At 46.1% G+C, this 15,525-nt stretch overlaps 1 protein-coding gene across 1 annotated transcript in view; it reads right to left on the bottom strand.

Moving 5' to 3' along the window:
- IVD (isovaleryl-CoA dehydrogenase) overlaps positions 1 to 15,525 on the bottom strand; it is a 297,877-nt gene that overhangs the window by 32,003 nt on the left and 250,349 nt on the right. Inside the window, exons 7-9 of the mRNA XM_078659802.1 lie at positions 12,360 to 12,456; positions 10,837 to 10,930; positions 8,386 to 8,467 (exon numbers count right to left, since the gene is read on the bottom strand). Coding sequence (XP_078515928.1) covers positions 8,386 to 8,467; positions 10,837 to 10,930; positions 12,360 to 12,456 — 273 coding nt within the window. The remainder of the gene's footprint in view (positions 1 to 8,385; positions 8,468 to 10,836; positions 10,931 to 12,359; positions 12,457 to 15,525) is intronic.

Raw genomic sequence — 15,525 nt, 5'->3', positions numbered from 1 at the left:
CAGAGGCCCTCTCCCCTTGTCCAAGTGTTTGCAGCGTCCAGAGTCCCCGTTGCCCACGCTCCCTTTCCAGACAATCACCGTTATTACCCCGCCGTGCCTCCGTCGGCGGAGGCCACAGCAGCTCGGCAGGGTCACTTGTTCCACCCCTGTCTGTTCCGGGCTCCTAACGGTGTCTCCTGGCTTGGCGTCAGGTGCATACCAGGTGTGGGCCACTCAAAGAGCAGCGGCAGCAAAGATGGCGCCCATGCTAACAACGAAATGGCTCCCAGGTGTCGCTGTGCCAGGGTGCGAACACAGTCGTGCTCCAACGGCCGCAGCCCAGGGTCGTTGATTAGGGCCTCCCAGCCGACCACAATCGCCACACGGCACTGCAGTGTGCGCAGTTCAGTGTCCCTTCAGCGCACCGGTCTAAGTGTCGCTCAGCCCCAAGCTGCCTCTCGCTCGCACCTTGCAGGCCTCAGCCCGCATCTCGGACCTCCAGGCCACGGTTTTTACTCTAGGCTCCGTCAGCCACCCCTGTTTCCGCTTCTCGCCTTGGGGGGGGGGGGGATGCGCCCAGCAGTTGCTCCGTCGGGCGCCAGCTCGTGAATGGCACTCTCTGTCCGGCCGCCGCTTCTGGCTTAGAGGGGCAGAGGGGTCTCTTGCAGCTCTCAGGTCTCACGTGACGGCACCAGGCTCCGTCCCGCGCCGACCACGATGGCCACCGCGGCCCCCAGCCGTTTAATGCCGCCGCCTGCCGCCGCAGCCTGGTTCGCCTGTCGCACCCCAGGGAGTCCCAGCCTGTGGACGCTGTCTTCTGGCGCGGCGTCAGGGGCGTACCTGGTACTGGCCACCCAGAGATCGACAGCAGCGAAAATGGCACCAACGCCACCAACAAAATGGCGCCCAGGGCTCGCTGCGCCACGTTTCAGGCGTACAGTCTTGTCCTAATGTTTGCGGCCCGGGGCTGTCAGGGATGGCCACCCAGCCGGCCACGATCACCACCCGGCACTATGAGGTGACGCCCAGCCCCTGGCTGGCTTGGGGCCTCCAGGCACCACAGGGCCCTCGGTCGGCCTCACTCCTCGGACTCCGCCTGCTCAATTCTCTGTTTTCGCCCCCACGCCTAAAGCGCCTCTCCCGCTGGTATCAGGCCGGTCCTCAGGCGCTGTCAATGCGGGAACAGCGCAGTTCGACAGGCGCTTGGAGCCGCCCCTGCCGCCGCTCACTCGCGCTGTGTAGGCCTCAGCCCTCCCTCGGGGCCTCCAGGCCGCGACTCCTACTTGGGGCTCCGCTCGTCCACCCCAGACCTCGCTCCTCACCGTGTGGGGGGTGCGCTGTGTGATCGCTCGAGTAGGCGCCTGTGCAGGAATTTCTCGCACCATCCAGAAGCCGCTAATGACCTAGAGGAGCGGAGAGGCCTCGTCCAGCTCCCGGGCACCAGATGGCGGCACCCGGCTCCGTTCTGCCACAACCCCGGAGTCCTCCGCGGCCCCCTGCCGCTTGGCGCACTACATCAGCCGCCGCGACCTGCCGCACCTTCACTCTCTGCTGGCCACAGCACCGATGCCTCCGCTCGGCTCGCGGGAAGCCCAGGGCCCAGGACAGGGTCGAGCCGTCTGCAGCAGCGGTCGGGTATCTCAGCAGCCGTTGGCGCCCTGCGCGCCACTCCGCCGCGGGCCTCGCTGCCGCCAGCCACCATCTGCCTGCTTCGCTGTGGCCCCAGAGCGGAATTTGCTGGGCTATCGAGGCTCCTCACCGCGTCCTCACACCGGTCCCCAGCAGTACAGGCTCAGCAAACACCTCCCGCAGGGTAAATGCCAGGATAATAAGGGGCCTTGTTGCGGAGCTCTACTCAAGCACGTCCGCCATGTTCGCTGGCTAGCCACACCCCCCCAGTGCTATTTTCTTTGATCTTGACAATCATTGCTTTGAGATCTTCTGCACTTTAAGCATTCAGGGATGTGTCATCTGCATACCGCACATTGTTGATTTTTGTTCCTCCAATTTTGATTCCAGTCTCAATGTAATGGAGTAGAGGAAGTAAAGAAGATTGAAAAATATGTAGAAGAATTATACTAGCGAGATAAAATCATTTAAGAGATGTTTGAAAATCAAATCTCAGAACTGGAAGCTGATATTCAGGAAAGCGAGGTTAGATGGGCATTGAAACTCGTAGCTAAGCACAAAGCAGCTAGAATGAATGCAATACCAACTGAATTATTCAAAATAATGGAGGACACCTTCATCAAAATTATGCTGGCTGTTTGTCAGATATGGAAGAGGGTGAAATGACCAAAAGACTGGAAGAGATCCATATTTGTGCCCATCTCAAAGAAAGAGAATGCAAAAGATTGCTCAAACTACTATAGCCGTAATATCACATGCCAGTAAGATCATGCTGAAAGTCATACAAGCAAGACTACACCTATGTGAGCGTGTATTGCCAATGTACAAGTTGGATTTAGAAAAAGAAGAGAAACACGTGAGCAGATCTAGAACATTCAATGGATAATTGGAAAAAACAGAGCATTTCAGAACAATGCCCTTTTCTGCTTTATAGACCATACCAAGGCCTTCAATTGCATTGATTGTGTAAATTTGTGGAATGAATAAAAAAAAAAAAAAAGAATAATTGGTGTGGCAACCCACCTAATTAGCCTCATGAGGAATCTGTACACAAACCAGGAACTGAGAGTGAGGAACAATTATGGAGAAACAGAGTGGCTCAATGTCGCAAAAGGTGTTTGACAAGGTTTTACCAGACTACCATACTTGTAAATGTAAATGTAGGTGTACTTATATAGCGCAAACCTGTCACCCAAAGGGCATCCTGGCGCTTGCTTAGGGAACCCGTCCTGGTATTCCCCTGTGAGAAACCCCGGCAGGGTGTCCACAAGGTGAAAGCCAGGCATCCCGCCGCGAGGGGCCGTCGTGGAGATTAAGCAAGCTATTGCCCAGAGTTGCAGAGTGTGACCGCGTGATTCGAGTAGGCACCGGAGCGAGAATTGTCCAGTCCATGGAATTTTTTTGAGCCCGAGACCCGCCGAGGCGGGGAATCGAACCCTGGTCCACGGTCGATCTCAGCTTCCAGGTCTGCCGCCTCTAACCACTGAGCCACGCTTCTCCACTTGTTCATCTCTACGCTGATCTTTTTGTGTTAAAATCCCAGTTGAGGGTCCTTTGTGCATGTACTGATGTTTACCAGCAGTGACCCTTTTGGGACAAAATCTGACAGGTTTCATCTTGGCAAATTTTACTGAGTAAAGTTACATGGGATGTGATAATTACCACAAAACTTGTGATTCTGATACCTGTGAAAACAAGTGATTCCACAAGAATCTGAAAATCACAGGCTCAGTGCTACCTAGGTAAGAGGGAGTGCTTTACACTATTCCAAAAGGCATGAGTGCTAGGGCAAGGTAGCTATCTTAATATCCTCAGCTATTCTAACAGGGTCTGAGAGTGGAAGATTCCCTTAGATAAAGACAGTAGTACCTGTGCAGGAATGCTATCTTTCACCACTGAGGAAGGTTAGCTCTGGGATGATGAAATTCCATAGAGCAGACCCATGGAGGATATCACAGTTCGAGAGAGAGATAGACTACACATGTGCATGTGATGTAGCTACATGAAAAACAGTGTGAGGAAGTCGCAGCAGATTTTAGAAGAACACATCGATCAAACATTCCAGAGAGGAAGAACCACCATTTTGTTACGAGCATGTTTAATACAGGGCTCTTGTAAGGTCTGTCTAAGTGTAACAATGATGAAAACCTATTTCAAAGAAAATCCACAATTTCCTACAAGAACTCGTAAAGGATAAATTGAGAAATGTGTACAAGGAACTTGAAAAGGGGCTAAAATACATGGGTCAAGGGAAAAACAGTGGGTTGGCAACATTAAAGTGTGGTCTTTTCATTTCCAGAAGCTCCCCCATCCCAAAAGGCCTGGTCACATATTTCTGAGAGTCCTCCTTTTCAGAGCTTTCAGACTACTACAAGAAAGTGAGCGCCATAAAGCGGTGTCACTCATTCTCCTGATACAGTAGAGAGCAATACATCCACAAAACTTGAATTTCCTAATACAAATAAGAGAGTGTTCTTTAGGTAAAGATGACTGAAATGGTCAATAGATTGAGACAATGAAATATATTGAGAACTTGTCATTAAGCACCCTTTGATATAAATGATACATAAGGGACTGCTTTGCTATTACATAGAATCAGTCTACAAAAAAGATACTGGTTACTTATTGGACAGGCATGATGAAAGCCCATGTGGCAGATCATGTCCCCTAGGGCTGAATCCTGTCCATGAGCAGATTACAGTATACTTGTGCCACCTGTAACATCTTCCACAAAATACTGCTGAAGACAGCATATTGATTCAACGATTAGTTATTAGGTATGTTTTAAAGACACCATCACATTTACTTTGGGTACCTACCCTGCTCCAGTGTTTAATTAGTAAAAAAAAAAAAAAAAAAAAAAAGAAGTGCTGGGGCCCAAAGGTTTGCTCAAAAGCCTGCGATTGGCACGGTCGAAGAATGAGTTGCTGCATAGACTTGAATCCACCTCATGCCACTTTAATCCACCACCAAACTGTTTATTTTTCTCATTTTTGCAAGTTCATTTTCATTCCTACTCTCTCCCTTTGTCACGGTTTCTCCTCGTTTTCTCGGTTTGTATTACTCTTTCTTGCTCTGCATCAAAGTTTGTTGAGGACAAATGAGCAATCACCGGCTCAAATTAAGCACCGCCTACGCCAATACTGTCTTCGTGATTCGGACTCCAAAGTGTTGAAGTTCCTTACTCCATATCAAGCAGGCTAAAAGGGACTGATTCACAAATGAAATCCTGATTTCACTCAATCTGCAGCCAAACAATCCATCCTGGTAAGGAATGTTAATCAACCTTACTACCATTTTACAGGATGCCAACTAAACCACTCCACTCAAATCTTCCCATTGTACTGCTTACTACTCAAAGTGCATTACACTGCAAATTCCTTCTCGCACATAGATTTTTCTCCATTCCCAGTGGAGCCCAGGCGACTAGATACACTTTTACCATAGATTTTAGCACTATACTTTTTTTTTTTTTTTTTTAAGTTTCAAAAAACGTTATTGTAGTAAAGCACGGTACATCAGTGCAATGAAATCGAGCAATACAGTGTCATTCGGGCATTCAGATATATAGCACCTTCCTGTGTATATCAGCAATCATTGCAGTATATAGGAACAAACCAGAACTGAACTACCCACCCCCTCCCCATATGTAAATGCATTTACTGTGCAGAAGGTAAAGGGAAAAACAGCTGTCATGCATACAAGATATCTATAAAGTCTTTAGCACATAGTCCGTGCGTCGTGTGGGGTTCATATAAAACAGAGCACAGGATATTTCCACAACATTCAAAAGAGACACATTGCAATTCAGTGGGGTCAGGATTCCCAGTCTCAACTCCAGGCCACAATGCAGAAGTTGACATCTGTAGTATGCATAGTATGGAACGGATTTTTTGCAACATCTGCAAGTATACGGGTGGTCATAATGGCTTAGCATCAATGCGCATCATGACGGTCCACACCCCCAGTACTATTTCTACTCTCCAGCTCCTCCTCCCCATCCGCTTGTTGCCTAAGAAGAAATGACGTCAGTGGATGCCAAATGTCTTTCGGGCGCGATCGTAGCGGTAGTAGTTCCGCATAAGATTGCAACTGATCTTTTCATGTGGACATGGTCAAAATCCAGTCTTTGAATTTGGGGGTACATCCTCTCCCCCCTGCAGGCCACCTGTAGCTAATAGCAGACTCATTGCCAAGAACTTTTTATGTAACGTTACAATGCTTTGTGTCAGGCCTAGCAGGGCCTGACTAGGGCATGGAGCTATGGTAATCCCCAGCATATCACAGAGGCCTGCGAAAACTAGCGTCCAGTGTTCTGCAACCTTGGGGCAGGTCCATGCCAGGTGTGCAAAATCCACACCATCCATGCCACATCGGGCACAGCGGTCTGTTTCCCGCAACCGGAACCTATGTAATTTGACAGGAGTGTGATACAGACGATGCAGGAATTTAAATTGTATGAGGCGGAGCCTAGCATTGCTGGTGATTGCATATGTTTGTGTACAGCTGGTTTTCCACTGCTCATCTGTTAGTGGTAAGCCGAGGTCCCTGTCCCATTCTATCCTAGCACGCAGAGAGGTGGTACGTTGTGTGCTTTACACAGGTTTATAGATTAATGAGACTAAGTGATGCGGTGCTTCTGCCTGTAAGAGTGCGTGCAGGGGTGCGAGGGTGTCAGGCTCTATTCCGGGAAGGAGGGAGTGAGTGCACGGACACTTTGCCGAAGCCTTGTGTACAAGAAGATGTCCATGGTTGTAGGCGACTGCTCCCTAAAAAAATCGGTCCTGGGTACGGAACTAGCCCTGTAAATATAGATGTGTGGTAAGTAAGGCCCATTAACATCTTACGACAAATCGTTTCACATGTGACCTGCAATCTGGAGTCATTGAGCAAGGGCAATTTAGGTGAGTACAGAAGCAGACCTCCCATATATTGGGCTATGCGCCTCCATGCCATAGCTGTGCAGTCAACTGTCGTCGGGTCGCGCTCCCTGTCTCCTACACATGTAAATATGTAACTGGTTATATTGGAAGGGGCCATATGTCCATCTTCTACCGCTAAATGTGCCATATATGGTGGCGGGTGAAACAAATAAGTGGCAAAATGGGCTTGCTCGCAGTCATAATATCGCTCGAAATTCGGCACGTCAAAACCTCCCTGGTGATATGGGAGCATCATTGTACTGAGGTTGAGCCTTGCTTGTTTGCCTCCCCATATAAGTCGTGTCAATTGGGTTTTAAGTGTGAGGAAGAAAAATCTGCCAGGGTGATATGGGATATTGGTAAAGAGGTACAATAACTTCGGTAGCAATACCATCTTAATCAGCGAGATGCGGCCTGCCATTGATAGTGGGAGGCGAGCTACTTGGTAATATTGTCAGTTATTTTGGCTATTGCAGTCCCATAATTGGCTCTCATTAAAGTCTCTCTGACTTCTAATCCATATGCCCAGGTACTTTAGTTCGTCTAGTTCCCACACTAGGGGGTAGTCTAGTTGATGTGGGTGTGTTTTGTCCCTGAGTGGGAAAACTGCTGATTTGGCCAAGTTAATCTGTATTCCAGCTATGTACCCAAATTTCGTAATTTTGCGTAAGATAGGGCTGAGATTGTCCCGGGGCCTGTGAATGTATAGGGTCATTTCATCAGTATAGAGGGAAATAAGTATCTGTCTGGCAGGGTAAATAAGTGCTCAGTGATTATGATGTTGTCGCAATTTTGCCTCAACAGGTTCGATAGCTATCGCAAAAAGGATGGGGGATAGTGGACATCCCTGGCGTGTGCCTCTATGTATGTGAAAGGGGGAAGATCTGGACCCATTTAGTAATACAACAGCTTTTGGTTGTCTATACAATAGCCGTATCCGGTTCAGAAAGCTGAATGGTAGGCCAATGCGTTCTAGCGTGCCTAGCAGGTAATCCCACTCTAGCGAATCAAACGCTTTCGTGGCGTCAAGGAATACCGCCACTGCTTCGCAGTGTGGGTTAATATCTTGCAGTACTGCGTGAAGGGTATGTAAGTTATGTGATGTTGCGCGATGAGGGACAAATCCTGCCTGGTCCGGGAGGACCAGGCGTTCCATCAAGAGATTGAGACGGGCTGCTAGGACCTTTGCCAATATTTTAGTGTCGCAATTTAGTAAGGACATGGGATGATAAGAATCACACTGCGTCGGATTTTTGCCAGGCTTAAGCAATGAGGATATAAGAGCTTCCCACATGGTGCAGGGGAGACGTTCTTCATCCAATGTGGCGTAAAAAACTTTCTTCAACAGGGGAGCTAGTATGGGAGCGTAGGCTTTATAGAATTCGATCGGAAGGCCATCTGAGCCTGGGACACGGCGGGACTTCATTGTCATAATGGCCTCCGTAATCTCGTCTAACTCTAATTCGTGATCAAGAAACTTTTGTTTGGTAGGTCCCAACCAGGCAAGTGCAACATCGTCAAGATATGCAGGTAGATCAAGCGGTGTGCCTCTGTGTGACGAATATAGGGTCTTGTAGAAGTCCCGGAAGACGTGGATTTGATCTGGGAGATTTCTATGTGTGTTCCCCTGGGTGTCTTGGATTACGGTAACAATTTTAGCACTATACTTTTATCAAATCTTAGGTCACCCCTAATCCTTCGCTGATTCTCTGCTCGGCAAGGAATATTGTCAGGATTCATAAAACAATCACCTATTCATGGCAAAAATGTTCTTTCTAAACCATGGAAAAAAAACATTTTGTACTTGATTAGGTCTACAGAGGTACTACATTAATCCCCAGTTTTGCATACTTACTTGAAATAGCCCAATTTTTTGTCCAAAGGCTTCCCTCGTATGAAGGTATGGAAACGCATGGTCCACAACTGCTTGCATAATTCTGAGTCAGGCGGAGCAAGAATGAGAAAAATGGAAGGCGGTAAAAAATTAAAAAAGTGAAGGGTCAGAAAAAATATATATTGTTTGTTTTTCGGACACTAAAGAAAAATTACAGTTCAAGTGTATCACAATATTTTAAATCCTAATCAAAAATGTTCTCTGTGATGCACAACGGTGATTATTTAACCAAAAAAAATAACTAAATATTCTACAAATTTTGTATTAACATTGGACACATGAACAATGCAGGTCCCTCTATAAGAACATAGAGGTTATCTTTAGATTTGCTCACAAACTGCATCACAAGCCAATAAACGAAATGTTGATCCTTTACAAGAGTAAATGCATATCAGCAGAAATTTATGGGACCGAACTGTGGGGCGACAATAAAGCTAGGACCCCTCCAAAGAACAGAAAATAGTTTTACCCATAGACTGCCGTCGGTCCCAGTTAGGACTGCCACTTTAGTATGCAATGAAGAATTGGGGTTGAAATAATTGGAACATCTGGTTGGTTTGGCCTGCTACTGCTTTGGGTAACAATTTGGGCCACACAGGAGACTGCAGTATCTAGAACCTGTACAGCCGACTGTACAAGGTAAATCAGATTTCATGGTTATCCTACATAAAAAATACCTTTAATGCACTAGGCCTCACGGACCTGTAGGACAACCTTTTATGATTAGGCATGGTCTCCAATGGTCTCCAATAGTGTGTTAAACAGAGCTATTTAGACGATTGTACTAATTTATGCCTAGAATCCACCCAGGCCAAAACCTCCATTGTCAGATATCTTTCGATATCTACAACATACAGTATGGAGCCATACCTAGGCTGGATAGAGATTTCATCTCACTGGCACTGGCTAACAATACTCAGGCTAGAAACATTGCATTTTAAATTTGCTTTCCCCATACCAGGGTCTGGAGTAGGGACCTCCCACGTTGTGGGTGCAATGGCATTTCAACAGAGCACTAGCATTTCTATCCTATTTTGCACACTATAAATGGAGCAGATATGCTCCTTTTTGGTTCCCATTATCAGCAAATCAAACCTGAGATCCCATTATGAAGGGTTAATATAGATGCAATCTTCAGGATCACAGGAGTTTTGCTATGCTGTAACAAATGTTATTAAAGCTGCTTTTTATATTAGAAATAGATATGCAACCTAATGTACTGTTTCTTGAGATTGGCACTTGATCTTTTATGTATCCTTTTTAAACATGTGTAAGTCACTTTTAAAGTCACCTGCTGCCAGACATTTTTGTAAAATAAAATGGATTCTATGTTTTAATTCTTATGCTATGCTTTTATGGCCTTCAGCAAAATAAAGTTTTATTTGTTTTGATGTCCTATAAGATGTGTTTGGGACTCTCAACCAGCTAACATTGGGTTGTAGACTGTCCAAAGGAGAGGCTCTGAAGGATTGGGCCAGTCTCTAGCCTTGTTCCATTACTAGCAGTATCCATGGGCCCATACTGATATTCATTCACTTATCCAGAAAAATAGTCTATCTTCCACTGGAGTGACTGCTTAAATTTGAGTAGAAAAAGTGTGGTCCGTGGTCAAGGAGGCAAAGAGCTTTAGGCCAGACGACCTTTGGTATTTCCAATTAGACTTTCTTGCTGATGAGTTTGAACTATGAGGTTGGTTACAGTATCCCTGAAATCCGTGGCCACGTACGGCTCTGTCAGTCCAAAACTAAGATGTTGACGGTAAATGACAGCTGTAGCTTCAAAGAGACAGGCCACCATACAATGGTGGGTGTGAACCGTGTATTTCAATTGGATGGTACATGTGTGAATCTACCCTAAACCACGATGGAGGAAATGGGACATGCTTGACTCCCAACATTAAACCCTACGGCTATGCTTGTTTGCCCAAATATGGGTGAGGAGTACAACACCACCTCACCAGTATTTAACTTGGGGGCCACCCAACAGCCTACCTATGAATGCTCTTTTGGAAGGGAAAAAACAGTATTCGGGTTACCATATGATTCCATGTCTCGCATTTTGTAGCCACATCAAGAAGTAAGCAGTCATTTATAGTTTGCCAACCACAGCAGCCTTCATAATTGCTTGCCTACCACAGCCATCACATCCATTTGAACCTAAGAAAATCAAGCTGTAAAGCTGCGTCTCCAATGGTCAACAGAATGGCCCTAATCCCAAACATGAGGCAAACCTAACATACCAAGTAGAAGAAATACAAGGATGCATATGAAATATGTCAAAGGGGAGCTTGTAGAAGATCTAAAAATGTTTGGTCAATGGAAATAACTATGAATATTAAAACTGTTTAATTCCCTGCAAAAGGCAGAAGCTGTATCACGTTGGCAAGTGCAAGCAGGGCAGGAAGATATTTACCCAACGGCTCCTGCGCTCAGAACCAGCCTTTCAAGATCAAGTCCGCTCATCAGGACGTAGACTCCTTTACTCCGCTGACCAAGGATGTTCTTATCTGTAATTAAAGAGAGAAGGCTCCTCAGCGCAAACAATTGCCATGACAATAGAAAATAGAATACTAAAGGCTTACACATTCCACAGGAGCCAATGAAAACAGCAAAGACCTCAGAAGGTTAGTAAGGGCTGCTAGGAATGACTAAGAATGGGTTGAGTTTAGAGTTGAGCCATACACACAACCACGGGTACACCAAGGTTGTACGCCATGCTATCATGGTCCAAATGGACTGCTGGTGTAATACAAAGTATCACCCCATTGGAGTTAATAGAAAAGCTACACCCAATGCTGTAATATTTTTGTAAACAATATTTAGGACTCAATATTTATGTCAAATAATATTCTGACTACCACATTTTTGCACCCCTCTGTTCAAGAACGATAAAGCACGTTCAGAAGTGCCTGCCCGCTCCCCGTTGGAGGTGTGGCTTCTTCCTAGTGGCATACAAGAGCAGCAACAATAGAGCATCAGTATGAGAGGACACAAAGCAGTACCAGGTATGCAAAAGAGTTGTTGTCAAACCTGGAGTGAGTTACAGAGAAGTGCATACATCTGCAGAGGCTCTTGGTTGGTGATCAGTCTGCAGATGACCAGCAGATGGTCTACGGCATCACATGAGCTTCTAGCCCAAGGGCGGAATAAAGGAGCAGACAATTGGGAAGGAGACAGCTGACAGGAAACAGTTTGTTTACAGACCAGCACTCCTTAACCAAAAGTAGCTACAAAGCTAGAAAATTAAAATCTAAAGCAACTAAGTATGGAAAACAGGCGAAACTGCGTATATGCTTGTCCAGTATTCAAATATGCTGTGGTTTTTAAAGCAGTATATTGCCACTGTATCCTTTTCCTCATTTCAGACCATGAACTGAGTGGGCTTCCATCATAAGACCGGTGCAGAGCTGCTATATTTTTAACAGGATGTAATTTCTCTGTGTTATTGGTTTCCCCACCCTGGAGGTTGGATGAGACAGAAGTCTGTAGTTGAGTGGCGCTTTCTGACAGTGGGTTGTTAGAATTGGCTCATGTGAAATTCACAAATGAACTCCAATATAGGGCATACGTAAATCTGTTTTCAGGTTGGGAGATTAGAAGAAACACCCCTAAAATTAGAGGAGGATTAAGGAAAAAGATTCCTCCACCGTGAAAACGTCTCCTCATGGACATAAAAAAACACTTATGAACTATGGTGAAATGCAAACGTATCTAGCTCTGTGACACTGCAACAGATGCACTCCAAAGAAATGTAATCCAATTAGAGGCATATGCCCACACATGGTCATTTCTTCACTTTGTGAATCAGGGCAAGATTGGTGATATATACTTTAAATATCAGGTGAGGTGTGTGTACAGCACCCACGTGTCAGGGCCTCATAGGAGGTATAGGTGACGGAGGATCACGTATGGAACATTCATTAGTTTGAGCCTTACCTGGGATTTTGCAGTCCTCAAATATTAGTTCACAGGTGCTGGAACCCCTCATTCCTAACTTATCTAATTTCTGTGCTGTGCTGAATCCAGGGGTATCCTGTAAAATTAAACAGAAAAAATATTGTAAACATGTACAACAGTTACCCGGTTTGCAGACATATAATTATCTGTTCGCTTAAGTTAGTGTTGCAGTTCAAGATACATTGTGCCCCTTAACACACTTGTGCTGGCTCGTGTTCGCTCTCTGTTGCTGTTGGAGGTTGCACACTACTGCAACAGCAGTCCACAAGCAGAAGAGATAGCTGCCACACTCTTATGACACATCAAGGCTGGTACCATGAAGAGACGGTAGAAGTGGCAAAGGCAGGTAGATTTTTAAGTTTAGGTTGGCGAAATGTAGTGCAACAATATATAGAGCTGGGCCTCGCATCACATCGAACTACCTCTTTCTCCCTGCGACAGGTCAAAAAGAAGGCTGATAGCAATGAGTCATGGCCAAATTGCTCACGGCGTAAACCTGGCACACTAATTTCTTCATGCAAGCCATGTTTGTATACAGGGATTAGGCAAACTTCACAAAAGTTTGGTGCTGGCTCCTTTCTGGGCATTCTAGCAACAAATTGCTTTTCCTTAACTGTCTTAATATATAGCTAAATCTACCTCTGAACTCCGACCTCGCCTATTCCTTTTCTTAATCGCGCCTGCCCCAGTACGATGACGAAAACCTTTATGTTGCTCTCCTGTCCCCCGCCCCTCAACATCCCGTTTCTTTACACCCTCACATAGCTCATGCTGACAGACTTCCAGCTTCTCTGGTCTTCTTCCTGACCTGCTTCCTCGCCGATGTACTACCATCTTGCGCCCGTGACTTCCTTCCTGTACACGCGGCTCCCCAGCCAGCTGCCTGAGGTTCCTCCTTTGACCAGTGATTTGTGGTACTGCCAGTGCATTCTCTTTGCAGCCTGAGCTCTATTTATTCTGAGAGAGCTGCAGATATCAAGTCATAGAAGAGCTCCTCCTCCACCTAAAAACTCCATCACCCCAAAAACAATGTCTCCTTCCACCATCCATTCCACACATCTAGCCATCCACACAACCACAGATTGTTCACTTATCCAACCACCCACCAACTCCGCATTCATCCACACACTTTCCATCCATCACAGACATACTCCATTCATTCAATAACTGATGCTCCTCCCATCAGTTCTCCATTCCTTTACCCACAAATGCTCCATCCTTTCTACTACCCACTCACCAACTAGCTACATCTGTCTACCAACACTCTCCATCGAATCGCACATAGGACATCAATACAAACTCCTCATCCTTGTACATCTTTACACCTACAAAATGACCATCATCCACCTTCAAACAAATCGTAATCCATCTACATACAGCTCTTTCATTCATCTACCTATCCGTGCAACCAAGTAACCCATCGGTGCAATTATTCACGCATCAGAACATTCAGGCACATATCCTTCCATTCACCCATTCACTAACTTGTGCCTTCAGCCACTCACGCAGTCAACCACACATGATCAACCTAATCACATGTCCATACTAAGGGCCCGATTCTGATGCGGTTTGGAAAGTTTCCGGACTGAATGGGTTTGGGAATGGTTTCCAATCGGATAGGGAGAGTCTGACCGACCAAGTATGATGCATCAATGCTTCCACATACGATTTGTTGGATTCCCATAGACTTCAATGGGAGCCTTTGTTCTGAACGAATGCATAGGATCCCATTGAAGAAATGGGTAGCTGGGTAAAATCGGGTACCCTGTGGCGGTCACCTGCGGATGCCAGCCACCCTGTGCACGGCTGGAAAGGGGGGTAGATGGGTACCCCACGGGCCCGAATGGAAAGGCTCTGGGTGAAGGGAAGCTCACTACGGGCCTACAACGTTTGATTCCGACTGCCGATTCGAATCAGACAGCACGATTCGGGAATGCTGTCTGAATCCAGTATCGTACTCAGTCGTTCGGAAACGCGGTCCATAGAGGCGTACGATTCTGCTCCGTACGGCTCTGTCATTCCAAATGCGGTCGGGTTGGGTTTGGGATATCCCCATTGCCTAACTCGCATCATACTCGATCGGTCAAACCTTTCAGAGTCGGTCGGAAAGACACGTTGCCGATCCGATTTGGACAGAGCAAATGCCTTTAGGGAGGCCTTCGTGGCCGCATCAGAATCAGGCCCCAATTCATTCATCTACATACCTGATCACTGTACCCATCTGGAAACACACACCCACTAAACAACACACGTCAGCCAGCCATCCATCCACAACACTTTACCAATCTCCCTTCTCATCTACACTCATCCATCAGGTCATACTTCCATTCACCCTCTCACTCTAAACACCCACTTGCAATTCCACAAAACCCCACACACCAACGAACTAAAGCTTTCCAACATTACATGATTGGCTAGTTCCTAAATGGGACAAGATGAAAGAGGTGGCCCCAAACTGAACACAGCTCATCACAGGTGGAGTCCAGCACTGGATTACTGCTGTTTAGGCCTCCAGACCGGCAGTGCACAAACAGTGGAATACAGAACTTGGCACGTCATTCTAGGGTCGCAAACACCCCTATTTGGGGGCACATTGGTTAAACGAGAGATTCGCAAATAGTAATTTCTCTGTGAAGAATGGAACACAGACCGGTATCCCACAGCTATCTCCAAAGGTTATACACTTTGGAAGAAAAGGCATTCGGAGAACAATGGACTTGACAGAAGACTCAACTACCCTTTGATGTAGATTTCATCTGGAGTCAGGCATTGCTTTATTTTTGTGCTTCAGACAGACTGCATTTGAAATTACACAGATTGTGGTGCAAGTTAAACACATGGCACATGAACGACATAAAATGAGGCCTAGTCAGTCGGAAAATGCTTGTGCTGAATTAACATGTGTTTTTGCAGTGTAGAGAAAACTTGTGATTTAAGTGGCCTTTTTAGATTTGAAGATAATCATGAAATGTGTTTTTTCTTCCATTTTCTTTGTACTCTACACTCCCTATTCCTGTCTTAAGAGACTTTGGCTTTGTTGCATATTTAGACAAATATATTCAGTTCATAACATATTTTCTTATAGTGTGTTAATTAACCATGCTCCAAACACTACATGCGGGCAAAACACATTTTGCATGAAAAG

This window comes from Lissotriton helveticus, chromosome 9 (genome assembly GCF_964261635.1).
Source record: "Lissotriton helveticus chromosome 9, aLisHel1.1, whole genome shotgun sequence".
NCBI classification, from domain to species: domain Eukaryota; kingdom Metazoa; phylum Chordata; class Amphibia; order Caudata; family Salamandridae; genus Lissotriton; species Lissotriton helveticus.
The sequence above is the reverse complement of the archived record's forward strand: the minus strand, read 5'-3'. Positions and strand labels throughout refer to the sequence as shown.